The sequence below is a fragment of the Barbus barbus genome (assembly GCF_936440315.1).
Source record: "Barbus barbus genome assembly, chromosome: 36".
In the NCBI taxonomy this organism is placed as follows: domain Eukaryota; kingdom Metazoa; phylum Chordata; class Actinopteri; order Cypriniformes; family Cyprinidae; genus Barbus; species Barbus barbus.
The window spans coordinates 19,937,232-19,957,160 of record NC_136714.1 but is presented as its reverse complement, the minus strand read 5'-3'; the positions used below and the strand labels follow the sequence as shown (position 1 = coordinate 19,957,160).

The following is a 19,929-nucleotide window of genomic DNA, read 5'->3' as shown; positions in this document are numbered from 1 at the left end:
TTATTTCAGACTGGTTATCTATCATTACTTAGCAATATCAGTGTTCACAGACTGGCTAGATACGTTGTTTCAATGTCAATAGGCTAGTTTTTTATAATAATATTTATCTCAAACTGGATACACTGTAGTAATTTAAATAATTTCCGGGAAAAACATCTGACGGGAAAATTGTAGCCATATGAATTATTTCTGGCTGGATAAACTGTTACTATTAATGTATATATATATATATATATATATATATATATATATATATATATATATATATATATATATATATATATATATATATATATATATATATATAAATATATATATATATATATCCTAATAATAATAATGGGGAAGTCGTGGCCTAATGGTTAGAGAGTCGGACTCGTAATCGAAAGGTTGCGGGTTCGAGTCCCCGGCCGGCAGGGATTGTAGGTGGGGGGAGTGAATGTCCAGCGCTCTCTCCACCCTCAATACCACGACTGAGGTGCCCTTGAGCAAGGCACCGAACCCCCAACTGCTCCCCGGGCGCCGCAGCATGGCTGCCCACTGCTCCGGGTGTGTGTTCACGGTGTGTGTGTGTGTGTGTGCATTTGTTCACTACTCACTGCTGTGTGTGTGCACTTGGATGGGTTAAACGCAGAGCACCAATTTCGAGTATGGGTCACCATACTTGACAATACGTCACGACTTTTTAATCAGATTGGATACATTGTAGCAATTTCTGAGTGGATTTAATGTAGCATTTACATTGTACATTATACGTGTACATAGTTGTAATTTTAATATTTTTCACTGGTTATATTCTAAAAAATATTATGGTCTCAGACTTGATGTATTGTAACAATGTCAATAATTTCTTATTAGTAAAAATATGAATGTTTTCTGATTAGATAAATTGCAACTGTTAATGGTTCCAGGCTGGTAAATTGCAGCCAGGTCAATGCTAGCTAACTGGATGTATTGTAATGTTAGGAGTGAGCAACTGACTGTTTTCACTCTAACAATATGAATGATTTCAGACTGGATCAATTGTAACTATTAATGGTTATAGACTAGATATGCATATTCTTTCTGTCTGGATACATTGTAGGAATATTAATCATTCCAGACTGGATACATTCTAAACATTGTAACAATAACGGATGGGAAAACAATGGGAGTCCAGTGCGTTCGCTGAAAGTGAACATGTTGATCAGCGCTTTGTCGCTACATGTTTTCAAAGGGTGGGCTGTGTGTGGAGATGAGGGGGAACGCGGGGGAGCTGGTATAGGTCGAGAGCTTTTGTGGACACAAACACAGGAATTATGTCACTCAGACGTCCAGTCAAGTGCGCTATTCATTGTCTGCACTTGCTAATAAGTTGACATGCAAATTCGCCCATTTTCTATTTTGCTTCCACTCAGTTATAGTTTACATGCCACTGCAGTGCTAGCATGCCTAGTAAATACTGAATTGAAAATCTAGTCACTCATCACACTAGCTAGTCTCTTTCACTGGGTATGTGGCTTGTATGAATGGTCACATTTGTCAAATAAATGAAGGAGCTGAATGTCTATATAAAGAGACTTTCTATATTGTATGTTTTGAATGTGTGAGAGAACTTTTGGTTAGCTGATGCAGTGCACCTCAATATTTATGCTTGCTGGTTATTGTTGAACCATGGCAGGGCTCGCAAAATTTCAAAATCCCTGGTAGTCCTTCGGGCAGGTACTCTTCAGATTTTGGTAGCCCGAAAATTTATTTAACTAGCCCAAATAAAAAAAAAGACCATAAATGTCAATCAAAAACATTTTCAATACACAAATATCAACGAATATCATGGAAAGTGTTTTATTTTACTATGTACAGGGTATCTGCTGAATTTTTTAAAATCAATTTAAGGCAATTTATGACTGAGCTGCACAAGTAAAATGACATGATTTACAATCCAGATACAGGTTTTCACAAAAATAAAAATCTTATAAAAAGGTATTTCAGCCTTTAAATCATTTTTATGAAAAGGAATAAGTCAAACATATGAATTATTATATTAATTTAAAACTTAAATATCACTGTCTAAATTGTTTAGATTTTTAGAAGGCACCCCACATGAAAAAATACTATAGTGTTTTGAACCATGCTATAGTAAAGTGTGTTATACTGTATATATTATAGTATTTACAACACTTTAATGAATGCTACAGCATACTGTAGTATTAACTATAGTGAACATATAAACTGTATATTGTAGTATACTTTAGTTTTTACTACAGTAAACTATAGTGTATTGTAGTATACCCTATAGTTGTAGAAAACTTAGTACAGTATTGGGTAAAGTAATTAGTTTGTATTACTATAGTTGTTATATTACCACAGCATCTATAGAATTACCACAACAAATTAATTCAAGTACTTTACTATAGTATGATTCAAAACCACTATAGCATTCTATATTTTTTATGTGGGACATTAACTTCTTTCACATTTACAACTCTTTGTGTTTGCTGCGTAAAAACATAGGTCAATCTAAACATAAGACAGGCTTTTTGGAAATGCAGGGCGGTGATACATTTTGGTAGCCTGACTGAAAAACACAATAGCCCCGGGACGTCGGGCTAGCGATTTTGCGAGCCCTGCAGAGAGAGTGTACTGCACAGATTAGAATTCGAATCTTAAAAGAAATATTGATGCATTTATATTGAGGCTCAATAGAGTAAGCCAAATGCGACAGTGGCATGGAATGAAAACTCTATTAGTATTCTTTTCTATATAGGCTACCTACTGTGACCTATGCAGTGCTTGGACATGCAAATATGAAAAAGCTTGTATGAAATCCTGCAATGCTCCTAGTTTGCTTCAAACCAGATAAACATAGTTTGTACATTTTGTTCTCTGCATTCTTAACAATTCAGCTGGTGTCATAGTTTATTTGATGTCATTGGTCTAGTCTCACCCTGCTTGGGTTTCTCTACCGACTCGTCCTGTTTGGACCTGTTATTACTTCTCCCTGCAAGCAATGTGGTTATGAAATAGACCTGCACCTTTGGCAAGCAGAGCAGCAAGAGATGACGCCTGTAGTTCTCCCACAGCTTAACATTTGCGATGATCCAGCTGTCTAAGTAGTTAGATGGCATTACAGCAATACCTGCAGTGTAATTATCACAGGCATTAGGTCATATTTTGCATACATTCTGACACAATTCCAACAAAGTGCATTCTGAATGCTTTTTAAAATGATGCTTTTTAAATGATATCCTGAGATTATTTTGTAGTATACATGCCCATTTTTGGTAATTACTCTCTGTGTGAAGCATCATCATATCCATTCCAATCATAATGCGTTCATAACATGCACTGTCAAGTAAAGCAGAATAGACATGAATGCACGTGCGTTCTGATTGCGCTGATTGCAGAGATTTGTTTTGTGATAATCCAGTCACAGAGTCTTAAAGGAATAGTTCACCCAAAAATGAAAATTTCCTGAAAATGTACTCACCATCAGGCCATCCAAGATGTAGATGAGTTTGTTTCTTCATCAGAACAGATGTGAAGTGAAAAGCTAAATGTCTCCACATGTTAATTGGTTGAGTCCTGTACTTGTGCATTATTGTGATGTTTTTATCAGCTGTTTGGGCTCTCATTCTGACGGCACCCATTCACTGCAGAGGATCCATTGGTGAATAAGTGATGTGATGCTAAGTTTCTCCAAATCTGTTCTGATGAAGAAACAAACTCATCTATATCTTGGATGACCTGAGGGTGAGTAAATTTTCAGCAGATTTTCATTTTTGGGTGAACTATTCCTTTCTAAGCATTGCAAATGATGTTCAATTTGTTTGTAGAATAATAATGCATTCTAACAGACCTGAAGGCTCTTTCTGGCATGATTAACTTCTGATCCAGTTTCTATGATTATTAATTTTTCATCTGCTTTTTGAAGTGAGACTTCTGAAGTCCTGTCCTCAGAAGCAGTTTAGCCAACTACAGATGTCAGAGTGGATAAGCCATTGGATCAGTGGAGAGGGTGGCGTCTTGGGCGTTGTTTTCCTCCTAACTTTCAGTAAGCACAAGGGCCCAGGCAGAATGCATGCCAGTTTATATTAGCGATGGATCCTGGGAGATTTTGCAAGACATTTCACTGAGGCTGATCGGGTTTAATGACTTGATAGGAAGTGAATTCTGTTGCTTTGAGTAATGGAGTAAATGTTGTCTTAAAGGGACAGTTCACCCAAAAATGTAAAAAAGTAGGCTACTCATCCTCATGACATTTTAAACCTATGTGACTGCCTTTCTTTTGTGTAAAGTAAAAGGTTGTGAATTTTTGATGAATGAAAATGAATGAGTTTGAATAAATCAGATTTTACAAAGCTTCTCTGGAAAAAGCATTCACAAATCAGACAGAAAATGAACAGATCACTGGAATTAAAAAATAGCAATGAATAACAAAAAAACTGTTGTTAGGCTTCAGAAGACTTAAAAGTCCTGGGAACCACTTTTATCTGGTGATTTTGCATCCCTTTTGAAACTTGACAACCCTAGCTCTCATTCACTTTAATTATGTTGAAAACTGAGCCAGGATATTGTACCTTTTGTTTAAGAAAGAATGTCATACAGGTTTGAAATGACATGAGGGGGAGTAAATCATGACCCATTTTTTATGTTGTTGTTTGTTTTTCCCCTCAGTTTCTGTGTCAAATCTGAGTGCATGAGTTGTGAGAGCGCTCTTTCGGACATCCACTGTATTTGTGGCTCAGTCTGACTGTGCTAAATTACTGACCTCATCTTTGCCACTTCCTGCCCTCTGTGTGTGATGTGGCTAGACCAGAGCATTCTCTGGGAAACCCTGACACAAGACTGCTGGCAATACACCACACCACCCCCTCCCCCTAGATGGGTTCAACTTATCCATTTACCTTGATATCAGTACTTTGCACAGAATTTCTCAAGTCATATTGTGTGAGTGATCAGGGATTTTTATCTCTAGCTAACGTATGTGACTCTCAGGTTAACCAACATACCAGTTTTTATTTTGCAGATTTTTCTTAAGCTTGCCTTTTCTATTTTGAGTGTCAAAATTAAAGTCACTGCTAATGGCTTTGCTGTTAAACAGACATATGAGCTAATATAATCTCAAGTGATACAAAAACCATACACTTCAGTTGACAAGTTTGGGGTCAGAAAGATTTTTCAATGTTTTTGAAAGCAGTCTATTATGCTAACCAAGGCTGCATTTATTTGATCAAAATAAGTTAAAAACAGTAATATTGTGAACTATTATTCTTATTTAAAATAACTATTCTATTTAAATTTATTTTAGAATGTAAGTTATTCCTTTGATGACAAAGCTGAATTTTAATCAATTCAAGTAAGTACATAACCAGCCAGTGTTCAAAACTATCACCTTACTTTAGCCCAATTCACAACGGTTAGCTTATAATAATGTTTTCCACTTTGAGTGGTACGGGTAGGTTTTCGCGGGATATTCGAGCATGGCACTGCGTCATTGCGTCACGTATGTAAACATAAAGAAGTTGTCCCGGCTAGTAGGGTTGGGCCGATAAACCCATCGCTGATGACTGATAGACATCGATTTGGTGCTTAAACATTGCTTAATTTCATCTGTGTAAAATGTTACTGTGTAAAATGTTTGTATTATTAAAGTCTTTACTGTTATTTTTGATCAATTGAATGCATCATTGCTAAATAAAAGCATTAATTTAAAAAAATTATTAACCACAAACCTTTGAAACCACCTTTTTTGAAAACCTTATTTGAAAACATTTATTATAAACTTATTTTTTTCTTAATTTCCAATATCGTGGACTTATTTTACCATTCAAAAATACATCACATTATGGAAGTAAATGTTTTCATAACAATGGAATATTTACTTTCAAGTCTAAAAAGGAACTATTTTAAACAGGGTTAACTTTTCATGTACTATAATTAGTTTTTATGAAAGAAAAATATATATTTAAAACAATATCATAGAGCTCAAGTTAGGCCCAGGAACTGCCAAACCAAGATAGAATCTCACACAGATCAAATTTTGGTGAACTCTTCAACAAAAGTAGGTATAGCCAGGCCAAGACAGAACTTCTGTTGAATTTTCTGTGCTGATTTTGGTGGGAAATATGTGAATTATGAGTAAACATGGTAAATTGTGTTCATCAGAGTCTGTTTTCTGTTTCATGAGATTTTTTGGTGTGAATTTACTAGAGAATGAAAATTCGCCTTTAGCTATTTTATAATCCGGTAACTTGAGTAATCATTCGATCCCTCTTCTGAATGATTCGCTGGAAGCGGTGCTCAGTAGGTTTTGCAGGAATGGTGGGTTGTGTGTGTTGTGAAACGCCATCGGGGTTCTTCTTGTGATGTTGGCGGATGCAGTGTCATCTTGCCTGTCCGCTGGGCTGTCCCAGTTTTAAGGGAGATGAAGAGGGGCATTGAGATTTTTCCTGTCACACTGCACACTCCTCCAGGGTGCAGAGCAGCGTATTAATAAACCGTGAATGGGGACAGACAGATACCCATTATCTCTCCATAGGAAATGTTCTCCGGCTACAGAAAGGACCTCCATTGCATTGATGTAAGACCAGTTTCCTTGACCCGATCTCAGCTGCAGTGTAACCTGAAAAAACAAATTGGTGTAGAAGCAGAAATTGGTGTTTTCATTCAGAAATTGCTAGGAAATTTCACAAATAATTGGCCAGTAACACATTGAATTAAATGTGGAATAGAAGTAGAAAAACTGAGATTTTCTTGTAAGACACTCCATTGCATTGCACTTCAGAAAATAATTACATACAGTGTATAAAGAGTGTGTTTGCAACTCTTTATTTTCTGAAAATTCTGATTTCTAAAGACATACAGAATATGCATTACACCTGTTCACTGCCTGACAGGTTGGTAGTTCATATAATAGCTGTACTGTTTATTGTGATGGTTTTGCCGTATACTGTGTAAAGCATGTAGAAAGAGGGAAATGGCAGTCTTATGACTGGTTTATTTTCTTTTGATATGCCCACAGGCTTGAGACTTAGTGTAGCTGTATTTAAAGCATGACTCCTCTGGTACGTGTCTAGGACTGAACAATTAATCCTAGTCATCAGTTTAGCCAATTTCAAGATAGGGAAGTGCACAGTACTTCATTCAGTCAACTTTGTGGCATGTTTTTTATAATCCTGATTGGTTAGAAAAGTAATATCACACCTACACTCACCTAAAGGATTATTAGGAACACCTGTTCAATTTCTCATTAATGCAATTATCTAATCAACCAATCACATGGCAGTTGCTTCAATGCATTTAGGGGTGTGGTCCTGGTCAAGACAATCTCCTGAACTCCAAACTGAATGTCAGAATGGGAAAGAAAGGTGATTTAAGCAATTTTGAGCGTGGCATGGTTGTTGGTGCCAGACGGGCCGGTCTGAGTATTTCACAATCTGCTCAGTTACTGGGATTTTCACGCACAACCATTTCTAGGGTTTACAAAGAATGGTGTGAAAAGGGAAAAACATCCAGTTAATGCTAGAGGTCAGAGGAGAATGGGCCGACTGATTCAAGCTGATAGAAGAGCAACTTTGACTGAAATAACCACTCGTTACAACCCAGGTATGCAGCAAAGCATTTGTGAAGCCACAACACGCACAACCTTGAGGCGGATGGGCTACAACAGCAGAAGACCCCACCGGGTACCACTCATCTCCACTACAAATAGGAAAAAGAGGCTACAATTTGCACGAGCTCACCAAAATTGATCGGTTGAAGACTGGAAAAATGTTGCCTGGTCTGATGAGTCTCGATTTCTGTTGAGACATTCAGATGGTAGAGTCAGAATTTGGCGTAAATGGAATGAGAACATGGATCCATCATGCCTTGTTACCACTGTGCAGGCTGGTGGTGGTGGTGTAATGGTGTGGGGGATGTTTTCTTGGCACACTTTAGGCCCCTTAGTGCCAATTGGGCATCGTTTAAATGCCACGGCCTACCTGAGCATTGCTTCTGACCATGTCCATCCCTTTATGACCACCATGTACCCATCCTCTGATGGCTACTTCCAGCAGGATAATGCACCATGTCACAAAGCTCGAATCATTTCAAATTGGTTTCTTGAACATGACAATGAGTGCACTGTACTAAAATGGCCCCCACAGTCACCAGATCTCAACCCAATAGAGCTTCTTTGGGATGTGGTGGAACGGGAGCTTCGTGCCCTGGATGTGCATCCCACAAATCTCCATCAACTGCAAGATGCTATCCTATCAATATGGGCCAACATTTCTAAAGATTGCTTTCAGCACCTTGTTGAATCAATGCCACGTAGAATTAAGGCAGTTCTGAAGGCGAAAGGGGGTCAAACACAGTATTAGTATGGTGTTCCTAATAATCCTTTAGGTGAGTGTATATTCAACAAGCTTTTTTTCATTTGTGGTTTAGCGGTTGTATGCATCACAAATGAAATGGGAAAAGTAGCGCACCAGAGGGATTTGAACAACATCATCCATTTACATTCATATTTAATTTAGCTAATATGATTTTGCAATGTATTTTGCAGTATTTTTTCCTTCCTCATTTCAACCGTAGGATGCATTCTTGTTGCTCAAACAGTCAACCTTTGCACTGGCAAGGTCATGGGTTCGATTCCCAGGGAATGCATAACTGTTTAAATGTTTTCCTTGAATGCAATGCACGCAAGTCTGTTAGAAGATTGGTGTCAGTAAGAACTTTTTTTTTAAATTAAACTGATACATTTAATTCAGCAAGGATACATTATATAAATCAAAAGTGACAGTAAATACATTTATGATGTTTCTATTTCAAATAAATTCTGTTCTTTTGAGCTTATTATTCATCAAAGAATCCTGAATCAAAATGTTTTACTATTTCCAAAATACTAAGCTTCACAAAACTGATAATAACATTGATGATAATAATAATAATAGCTATATGTTTCTTGAGCCCAAAATCAGCATATCACAATAATTTCTGCAGGATCATGTGACACTGAAGACTGGAGTAATGATTCTGAAGGTTCAACTTTGCATCAAAGGAGTAAATTACAGTTTAAAATATATTAAAATAATTTTAAATTATAACAATATTACTGTTTTACTGTATTTGTGATCAAATAAATGCAGCCTTGGTGAGCATAAAATACTTAAAAAAAAAAAAAGTAAAAAAAAATTTCAACGGTAATGTATGTTGCTTCTTATGAAGACATATGTATGAATTAGTGCTGTCAAAAATTAATCGCATCCAAAATGAAAGTTTTTGTTTACATAAATGTGTGTGTACTGTGTATATTTATTATGTGTATGTATAAATACACACACATACAGTATATATTTTGAAAACATTTACATTTATTTACATGTATAAATGTATATTCCTATAACTTGTATTGTATATAAATATATTTAATCTATAAACAACATTTTGTTTTTATTATATACATGCATTTGTGTTTATTTATATAATAAACACACACACACAGGCTATATTATGTAAACAAAAACTTTTATTTTGGATGTGATGAATCATTTGACAGCACTAGTATGAATCAAAGCTATATACTCCTGCTATAGCTAGAGCCTTTTATTTTAAAGCAATGTGGTTCCAAACCAGTGTGACTGCTTATGCAAGACACATGAGTAAATGATTACTATTTTAATTTTTGCATGAACTGTTCCTTTAACAACAAGATAATCTGTAAAGGTCAAGAAAAGTTATCTCGACTCAAATCTGGTGCAACATTTAACAGGAAGCGTTTGTGCAAGAGATGAACATACAACCTCCGCGGTAGTGCATTTTCATGTTATGAAAACCCTCTTTCACTCTGAGGTGCGATTTAATGCAATTGAGACATAACTCTCTCCCTATAGGATGCAGATATTCTGCACACACCCAAGTCTGTGTTTTGGTTTGCCTGGAGAACGTGAGACTTCTGCAGGCTCATCCTTTAGGAACAAGCCTCTTGATGAAGCTGGAGACAGGCCATTTGTGCACTTAAAAATCAATGATGTCAGATCTCAGAGGAAAACCCCTATTATGGGTGTCATCTATTAGAGGTGTGCCATTTCCTCTGTAATTCGCTGAGATAATAACCAGGCCTGACTCATCAAGTAGATGGGGCAGTTTGCAAATGCATATTTGACCGATTCAACTCGAAGTGAAATTATACAACAGCCTGGCACTTTTCCAAAATACTATTTTGCTTTCCGTGATGTGTTAGTTAGGTGAGGGTTTGGCGGCTTTTGGGCTGAATGACGGATCTGGCAGGCAATCAGACAGGCGGCAAAGGAAGGAAGGAAGGAAGGAAGCAATGTGCTCTCTTGGGTTTACGGCTTTCCTGACAACTCCAGAAAGGGAGATGGGAACAGATAGAGACCGACGGTGAATGTATAGAGCCGGAGAGGAGAGACAAGACCATCTGTCCCTCCCATCTGAAGGATTTCTGCGGGCTCAGCTAAAAACGGCTCAAATCGTTTCAGATTTGCCCTCCACCTGAAGAATGCTCAGCCTTTAAACAAATTATATTTGACAACGAGCTTCTAGAATTCATGTGGTTGGCAGTAGAATAACAGGCCTGTGAACGGGTGCTGTGGCGAGGCTGATTTGATTAAATTGTCAGAGATGGATGTGACTGTGAGTGTAACTTCTTTGTATGGAAGTGGTCAGCTGTCTGCATTACCTAACTGCGGATTTCCATCCGAATTAACGCAGATTTACATGTAGCCATTCATAGTTCAAAATTAGCTAAGGAAGCATGACAAACTGAAATGATAGTCAACAAACAAAGACACTGTTTGGGAAGAACCACTGACATGATGCTATCACGCTGTTTGTGGTTGCAGGTCATTGATGCACGGTTGCTAAGGTGTTCTTTTTGTGTCTGCTCAGTGATTGCTAGGTTGTTTCTTACAGCTTCAGGTTACTCCTTCAGTATACACTGTGGTTTGGGGTTAGTACGTTTTTTTTTTTTTTCCTAAATGAAATTAATACTTTTATTCAGAATGTGTGCATTAAATTTAACAAAACTGTTCATTTGTACATTCTATTGATGAGTCTTGAAAAGAAATTGTATCACGTTTCTAGAAAACTATTAAGCACCACAACTATTCAACATCGATGATTATAATAAGAAATGTTTCATGAGCAGCAAATTAGCATATTATGATTTGCGTAGGATCATGTGACACTGAAGACTTAAGTAATGATGCTGAAAATTCAGGTTTGCCATCACAGAATACATTTTCAAATGTATTAAAATAGAAATCAGTTATTTTAAATTGTGTATTATTTCACAATTTTACTATACTGAGACTTTCTTCCAAACAAAAATAGTCAGTTTATGGACTTTTTTTGTTGTTGTTGCTGTTTTACTGTAACCCAAGTAAGAACGATACTAATAGTTTAGCAAGCACCACAAATGAGAAAAATATCATGGTAAGAATCAAACATGGTTTGAAATTTGGCATCACACAATTAACCAAGACAACCAGTTGAATTGTTTGGTTTAAATGGCTTGTGCCCCAGAAAACAGGGTTGTAATTGTGGGCATCTTGACACCAGTGATTATATAAATGCTATGTAGATGTGGGAGAAAGTGGAACTGAGAACCATATTTTGTATAAATTCATTGCTTTTAAAGAGTGACACTACAGTTGCAAACAAAAAATGGCTAAAATCAATATTATTATTACTATAATTTTGAATATGTATTTTTTGTAAAGGAAAGCTTTTGAAAATATAGTGAAAATATATAATGCATCATTTTTAGTGCTAGCGCCAGTGATAATTTTGGCAGGGTCAGTATAAATCTGAACTACTGGGCTGATAGACAAAGCTCTTATTGTTGAGCCCTGTAAGAGTTTCGAACAACATGAGGGTGAGCAGATAACACAATTTTCATATTTTGGATGAGCTATTCCCATATGAAAGGTTTCTTTATACAAGTCTCCGCAATGCCATTATTCAAAATGTGGTGTAGTTATTGAAATTCTCATGTAAGCAGCTCAAACTGACTCTTGATGATCCACCGAAAGCTCTTGGCGGATTATTGGGCAGGGCCTGCTGATGTTTGGATGACAGGGGTACGTTGCTAAGAAGAAATTGGAAGCGGATTGCCCTGTCTGAAGAACAGCGGTGCCATGGATGCTCTTGCTTGATGAGTGGCAGATGGGCTGGATTATTTCAGGGTCTGACTCTTTAGATTGGCATGAGGATTATCACGGTTTTTGTCAGTGAGACACCATTGAGTTTACAACATGGATTGGCGGTCAACCTGCTACCCTCTGGGTCTTGGCTTCAGATGCTGTGATTATATTTTCACTCCTCACATCAAACCATCTCACAACTAAGAGCTTAATCCCTCCGGACCAAATCCACTGGCAATCTGCTGGATGAATAAAGACACTTGGACGTTGCCTGTCTAGTATCTGTGGCGCTTGTCTAGATACATGGCTATGTGTGCTGCTGTTTTTTGGCATGTGTAGACTAGAGAGGATATTCCCTTTTATATCTTTTCCTAATTGCAATGTCCAATCTTTGTCAGTTTTTTTTCTATTTTGTTGTTTTAAAAAGGGGGTGTTAGTTTGCATGAATTTAAAACCTAGTCTAATCAGAATGTATCACATTGACCGCATAAGCTTCACATCTCTGCTTCATGTGTTAGTCTGAGATCAGTGACTCATTTTCTGTCTCAATTTAGAGGTTGTGCGCACAATTATGAATGGCCTGTAATGCACTCATTTATGAATGGCGTGACAGTACGGTTGCTACGATACTAAGAATCAGTTGTTGATACCAATACCAGTCAAATTTCACTATTTAATAAAGGTAATTTATGATTATCTTGTTTTTTTTATAGTTACCAAAATAAAATTAATTTAAATATTAAAAAATTAAACCAATTGGCATTATCATTTTGAAGCAAACTTTTAAAATGAATAGTAAGGATATTAATAATAAAGTATTAATAGTAAAGAATAAATATTTGACATTTCTATGTGAACTGTATCATAAATGTCTAGTATTGTAGATGTAAATGTTACTGTTGTTGCTGATTTTTAATAAGTTCTCCTTTTCTTTTTTTCATCTACAGGAGATCATTGTGCGAATGAGTGAGTGATGCAGGTTTCGTTTCTCCAGGTAAGTCTATTAATTTGATCCTTGACGATCACAGAGGTTCCTGTGGGGACAATCCTTTCTAAAAAAAAATACAAATAAAATAATAATAATAATTGGATTTTGGTCGTGCTGTCAAATAGTTAAAGGCATAGTTAACCTAAAAAATAAAAATGTGCTTATTTACCTACCCTCAGGCCACCCAAGCTGAAACCGTGGTCCTTAGAGAGTCCCCAAAAAAAGTTAATACCTGTGGCTTCTGATGATATATTGAGGCATTCATGAAGTGAAACGAATGGTCTGAAGAAATGTAAGAACGTAATATTATTTATAACAGTATTACAGTCTGATTTGGTGAACTTAGTTCATCCAGTTCACTGAAAACAATCAGTTCAAAATCAGTTTTTTAGATTAAGCATTGGTCTCCCATTGTAGCATACAGTTAAAACCACACATATAGCACCTCAATACCATAGAATATAACTATATGATTTTTAGGTAGCCTATTTGTATGAAAAACAGAAAAACACTATACTAAAACATTCAGTATAAATGCACACATGCTATAGCTTAATTACAAATACATTCTATAATTATATACCATTACTCCTGTAATAACATTCAGTGTGAATATCCCACATTTTTGCCAGAATAGCATGGTGCAGTGAGTGTTACTACAGTAAATCCATGGTAAATGATGGCGATGTGTAGATTGAAAACATTTACATTTATGCATTTAGCAGACGCTTTTATCCAAAGCGACTTACATTGCATTCAAGTTACAGTTTTTAAAATTTTTTATCAGCTCTTGCTTTCCCTGGGAATCGAACCCATGACCTTGGCGTTGCTAGCGCCATGCTGTACTATTTGAGCTACAGGAAAGATTTGAGCTACAGGAAAGCCTTCTGACTGTCTTGTTGCACACAGTGTTTCTCCTGTTTGGCTTTAAACTAGTTTAAATCACAGAGTCGTTTGTGTTTGTTGCTGAATTCAAGCGCTCCGCACTGGATCTGACATCTGCTGTAGTAAGCTCGTAGATTCAAATGAGTCGCGCTGTTTCATTCCGCTTTTGGCGCATAAACATTATAATGTTATCGAACTCTTCATATCGTTTTATCAAGGAAAATTATATTGCTATAATTATCGTTATCAAATTATCGCCAAGCCCTACATGAGGCTATGGATTACAGATAATAATGTTGTAAATAATTGCACAGACTGATTGTTTCGCTTCACAAGACCTCAATGTATCATCATGAGCCATGGGTATTAAATATGTATTGCCTGTGTATTCTTTTTTTTTTTTTTTTTGACCCTCAAATGATGGTAGCTGTTGACTTGGCGTCAACTTGACTGTTGAATTTGGCGTTCAACAGGTTTGACTAAAACCCAAACATTCCATCAATTTCCTCCATCAAATTTTGGCTTGTGCTTCTGTAACCAAATCTGAATTTCTTTTCCCATGTAACGCGACAGCCATAACACCCTCTGGCTCAGCCTGCTACAGTAGCTATGTTCTAAACTCTCGCTATAGCTTGAGTTGGAAAATGTTTGGCGGAGCACTAAATATTTTCATGGGGCCTGCATGGGAGGCTCAATTCACACTTTTGGGGGAGATAAACCCATGAAAGGCATACTAATAGTAGTCAATTGACGATAAACTTGGTTAAGAGAAAGTATTTTGATGCAAAAAAATCTTACAAACTTCACATTTGAATAGTGTTCATTTATAAGACTGAAATATGGCTTAGATTGCTTTTGGCTCATGATTTGTTTACTCTGTTTCAGGGCAGTATGGGTGTGTATCCCCTGCTCCTGCTACTCCATGTGGCCTTTGTGGCCTTCAGCATGGCCCAGACACTCTCTGAACCTTCAGGTAAGGCATCTTTATGGAACACAAAAGCCTTGGTTAATGTAATCGCTCTGCCTTCATTTAAAAAAAAAAAAAAAAAAACCTAATTACCCTTAGAAGGTCGAGTTATTCTTTGGTTGATGCATTTCCTGCAAAGTCACTTTTACCCCAGATTGGTCTTGTCTTGTGACTTTCAGTAACCTATTATGTCAGCTTATTAAATTGAGATAAGTGGTATTTAACCTGAAATATTCATATATATATATAGGACATTAAAAACAAACCTTCTTCGTTTAAATACATGATGTACCATTGCAATCCATCTGCTCCCACTAAAGAATGTAAAAAATTTTGAGGCCCAGAAAATTACCGAGGTGTGGCCTGGAGGAAATGGCATTTCCTCACACACCTAATTTTGTTTTGTGAGATACTCAACGTTCACCTGTTAGAGTTTGGGGTAGTTAAGAATTTTAGAATGTTGCTGAAAGAAGTCTCTTATGCTCAACTGGGCTGCATTTACGTGATCATAAATACAGTAAAAAAAAAAAAAAAAGAAAAAACAGTAATTTTTTAATAATTTTACTTTTAATATTTTTTTATTTAAAATAACTGTTTTCTATTTATAAATAATATAATTAAAAATATAAATAAATTAAATATAATTAATTTATAAATAATATAATTAAAAACATTATTCTATAATATAATTAAAAATGTGAGTTGTTTAAATGTGATTTTGTTTTTTGCATCATTACTCCAGTCTTTAGTGATCCTTCAGAAATAAATATAAATATGCCGAGATGCTGCTCAAGAAACATTTCTTATTATTATCCATGTTTGAAAATTTGTGCTGCTTGATATTTTTGTGGAAACCATGATACATCTTTCTCTCTCAGGTGCAGTCCTGACCGCCAAACCTACACACCCTCCTCCCACATCACCCTCCATAGTCACCCAGGCACCCCCATCATCCACCCCATCTTCTGCACCGTCCCCTGAACTTGTTGTAACAACAGGACTCAATGACTCTGCAGGCGTGGTGACCCCAGAGGTTCCCACAGCCCCTCCTGTTGTTGCCCCTCCAACTGTGCTCGTCCCTACAAAGGCACCAGCCGCCCCCCCAACCCCATCTGCTGCTTCCCCGTCCCTCACCACCCTCAAAACTGGAGATGGTGAGACTACAGTTCTGGCTACAGCAGAGCCCCCTACACCTGATCCAACACCCACTCTGTCCACTTTAGAGCCTGAGTCAGACAACCCGTCTGCCCCTACAGATGCCACCACAGCTGACATCAGCAAGCCTCCAGGTACCATTTGCGTTTTTGTTCATTTCGAAACAGATTGAGCCTTTCTTTTATCCTAGTCTTTTCCAACTATTTGTAAAGAACTGTTTACACTTTCCAGTGTGTTTTCTGTCATTATAGTCTATTGCTGTTGTGTGTTTCTGTTTTTCTCATGTAAAGAAGATGATGGTGGACAAGGTAAGTTTCTGTTACCATTTTCACTCAAATTTTCATGCAGAATGAAGGTTTTTTTTTTTTTTTTTTTACAAGTGACCATCTATTACACAACCTGTTAAGAGTTGCTTATACATTACCAAAGGAATGAAGAATTGACTAGTGGTCAACCAAAATGAGGCTTTTTAAATGGCTGTTGGTAATATATTAGGCCATTCGTCAGATTTAAGATATAATACATGCATACATAAAAATAACAAATTAAATATAATAAATAAATATTGATTTCATTTTCTTTTTTTTTAATGTTTTTAAAACAGTTCTATATTTGTAAATGCAGTTTAACAATTCATTTTGTCCTCAACTCAGATGACACAGCGATCATGGCAGTGATGGTTGCCCTGTCCTCTCTGCTGGTCATTGTCTTCATCATCATCGTCCTGTATATGCTCCGGTGAGCCCCAGTATTCAGAAACTTTCAGCTGTTCATTCAGTACAAAAAGTGCTCACAACATAGATTCCAGTTTTAAAAAACTACATAAAGACAAAGATATAAGTTATAAGCAAAGCAGAGAAGAACCAGCAAACACTTGCACTGTCATAATAGAACAGATGAGAGAAAGCGTTCAGAAAGCTCCATTCATCAGGAAACCTACAACGGCAGCAGGGGGCCACAGGACTGAATTGTCCAGTTACCATGGTAATGATTGGCTTTTTGTTCCACTCTGTTGTGGCAGATTTAAGAAGTACAAGCAGGCAGGGAGCCACTCCAATTCCTTCCGCCTGACCAATGGCAGAACTGACGACACAGGTAGGAATAAAAGACATCGACTGTTCTTGGGAATTTTTGGTCCTTAAAAGTAGCGAATATTTTGAAGTTAACATTAAAAGACTTTGTTGGATTCAATACTAGTTTCAGCTTTTTATTTTACGTCTTGAGGTATTTGTGTATCACTTGAGAGCTTTTTACCTTGAATTGTACTGTGTTGCCCCCTACTGGTTGTCCCGAACACAACATGGATAAAGGGCAAATTGCAAGTCATTCTTAAAATATTTAAAGTTTCAAAGTTTTTGTCTTTAACATACATCCGTATGTTTCTCTTTTTCCACTCCATATTTCTTCCCCATTCCTTACGCCTCTTTTCCTTGCACCATCTCTCAGAACTTCAGAGTGTGCCGCTATTGGCCCGCTCTCCTAGTACCAACAGGAAGTACCCGCCCCTTCCTGTCGACAAGCTCGAGGAGGAAATGAACCGCCGAATGGCCGATGACAATAAACTCTTCCGGGAAGAATTCAACGTATGTACACAAACACACACAACCGTAGTGCTCCAAATCATGCATGGACAGACTTGAAATTTCACCATCTTTAGAATGACATAAAAATATGGCATCTAAAATACATAACATTTGTGGTGTTGGTGTATATCTCCTCGTCATGCTCTCAGCCCATGTGAACTTGTAGGATTGACTGTTTCTTTGCTCTGCAGGCGTTGCCTGTATGTCCCATTCAGGCCTCATGTGATGCTGCCTCGAAGGAGGAGAATAAGGAGAAGAACAGATATGTCAACATCCTGCCCTGTAAGGCTTTCCCACAACTTCTCTCCAAACTAGAGCTGATAAAGCATGCTTTTACCAGAGCTACAAGGCCTACAAAGGAGTTCCTTATGTGAAAATGGCTGCAAAAAATAATGCTGGGTGCCTTATAATCTCTGTTTTATTTTTTACACCTTTTCTCAGATGATCATTCTAGAGTGCATTTGACTTCTCTGGAGGGAGTTCCTGATTCAGACTACATCAACGCTTCCTACATAAATGTAAGTCCACAAGCGCTAGTCATAAGAAATAGGAGTGCACTCTTACAAAAATTCTGGCTGATAATTGTTATTTTAAAATTTGATACAATTTTGTTTAAATTAATAAAAAATTAATCCCTAAAACAGAAAATTAGATTTTTATTTTTTAAATGCCACCAGTAAATTTTTGAATGGTGTTACATTTGTATTATTCTTTTATATATTATTATAGTATTTATTGATATTTTTAATTGATTTTTGTTTTTATATATTCAGTTTTTAATTTTCGTTTTAGTTTAAATTTTTAATCATTTAGTAATATGCTTATTACAGTGTCTTATTTTTTGTTTGCTAGTTTTCTATTTGGTTTTAATTATTTTTTAGTAGTGTTTTAGTAATTTTACTAATTTCAGTTAGATGCCAAGGCAACCTTTTTAATTTTCATTTTAATTTAATTTGAATGTTTTTAATCTAATATTCATATTTTATTTTATTGCAGCTTTATTTCAATGATAAAAAAATATTTTCATAAATTTAGTTTTAGTTCAGTTAATAATAAAACACTGAATGTGGACCAGAAACCAGAATTTTAATTTTTTTTCTGGTTTTTAAAGATAAATTTTAGGTGTTAGATGAAAAGTAATCTAAATATGAGCATGTATGCTTAAATTTTTAAGAATCCCTTATAAGAAGCGTTAAAACCTTGCCACTTTTTCATTATTTAAAAAAATCTTTTTCTTTAGGGATACCAGGAGAAAAACAAATTTATTGCCGCACAAGGTAAAAATGTGTTTAATTAATGACTTTCATAAATATAGAAATACTTTTGCATTTACTAATCAACAAAAAGCTAAACTCTAGATTGTTCATTGCAGGACCAAAAGAGGAAACGGTCAATGACTTCTGGAGGATGATCTGGGAACTGAACACTGCCACCATCGTCATGGTAACCAATCTGAAAGAGAGGAAAGAGGTAAATGCCACAAGAAATCTATTAGATGTAGTCTAGTGTCAAAGGAGAAGTAAACTGATCTTTGATTTTACAGCCTCAGCTCTTATCGCGGTCTCACGTAAAGGATTTAGAGTGCAACTTTGAGCAGGATGGCCATTAATAAAGATGCATGATCACTGCGGTGATGATGATTATGATAGATTGTGCTTCATATCCGCAGTGTAAATGTGCTCAGTACTGGCCCGACCAGGGATGCTGGACCTACGGAAATATCCGCGTGTCAGTGGAGGACATGATGGTTCTGGTTGACTATACCATCCGCAAGTTCTGCATTCAGCAGGTAGGAGGCACAATCATTTGTGGTCGACCAATATACTGAACAGGTTGATTAGTTGGATGTTTTTTTGGCATTTTGAAATTTGAAACTGGATGATAAATCTACTCATTTGGCTAATTAAAAGAAGTGATGGCTTCCTCTTATGTCACAATATACCAACAGTCTTAACCATTGATAATGTGGGTTTTTGGGTAATTCTTCAAACAGTGTTCACACATCGTTCATGAATAAAGATCCTATCATGGCCTTGATAAACCTTCGCTGGATTTTAATAAGATTTAGAAATTTTGAAGAAAGCATGAATAAGGCTTAGAATGAACACAGTAACTTCACTAGCATTCAGTTAAGTGTGAATTAGTAAAAGCAACAAGTTGTTGACAATATTCTTGGCCTGATGGTAATGGACAGTGATTCTTTGTTAAAAGAAAAGTTAT

At 36.4% G+C, this 19,929-nt stretch overlaps 1 protein-coding gene across 1 annotated transcript in view; it reads left to right on the top strand.

Moving 5' to 3' along the window:
- LOC306856171 (receptor-type tyrosine-protein phosphatase alpha-like) overlaps positions 1–19,929 on the top strand; it is a 32,750-nt gene that overhangs the window by 1,083 nt on the left and 11,738 nt on the right. Inside the window, exons 2-13 of the mRNA XM_079395252.1 lie at positions 13,079–13,125; positions 14,890–14,977; positions 15,850–16,260; positions 16,417–16,434; positions 16,780–16,864; positions 17,148–17,221; positions 17,573–17,709; positions 17,901–17,991; positions 18,151–18,227; positions 18,950–18,986; positions 19,082–19,179; positions 19,379–19,498. Of these exons, the coding sequence (XP_079251378.1) occupies positions 13,105–13,125; positions 14,890–14,977; positions 15,850–16,260; positions 16,417–16,434; positions 16,780–16,864; positions 17,148–17,221; positions 17,573–17,709; positions 17,901–17,991; positions 18,151–18,227; positions 18,950–18,986; positions 19,082–19,179; positions 19,379–19,498 (1,257 nt within the window). The 5' untranslated portion in view covers positions 13,079–13,104. The remainder of the gene's footprint in view (positions 1–13,078; positions 13,126–14,889; positions 14,978–15,849; positions 16,261–16,416; positions 16,435–16,779; positions 16,865–17,147; positions 17,222–17,572; positions 17,710–17,900; positions 17,992–18,150; positions 18,228–18,949; positions 18,987–19,081; positions 19,180–19,378; positions 19,499–19,929) is intronic.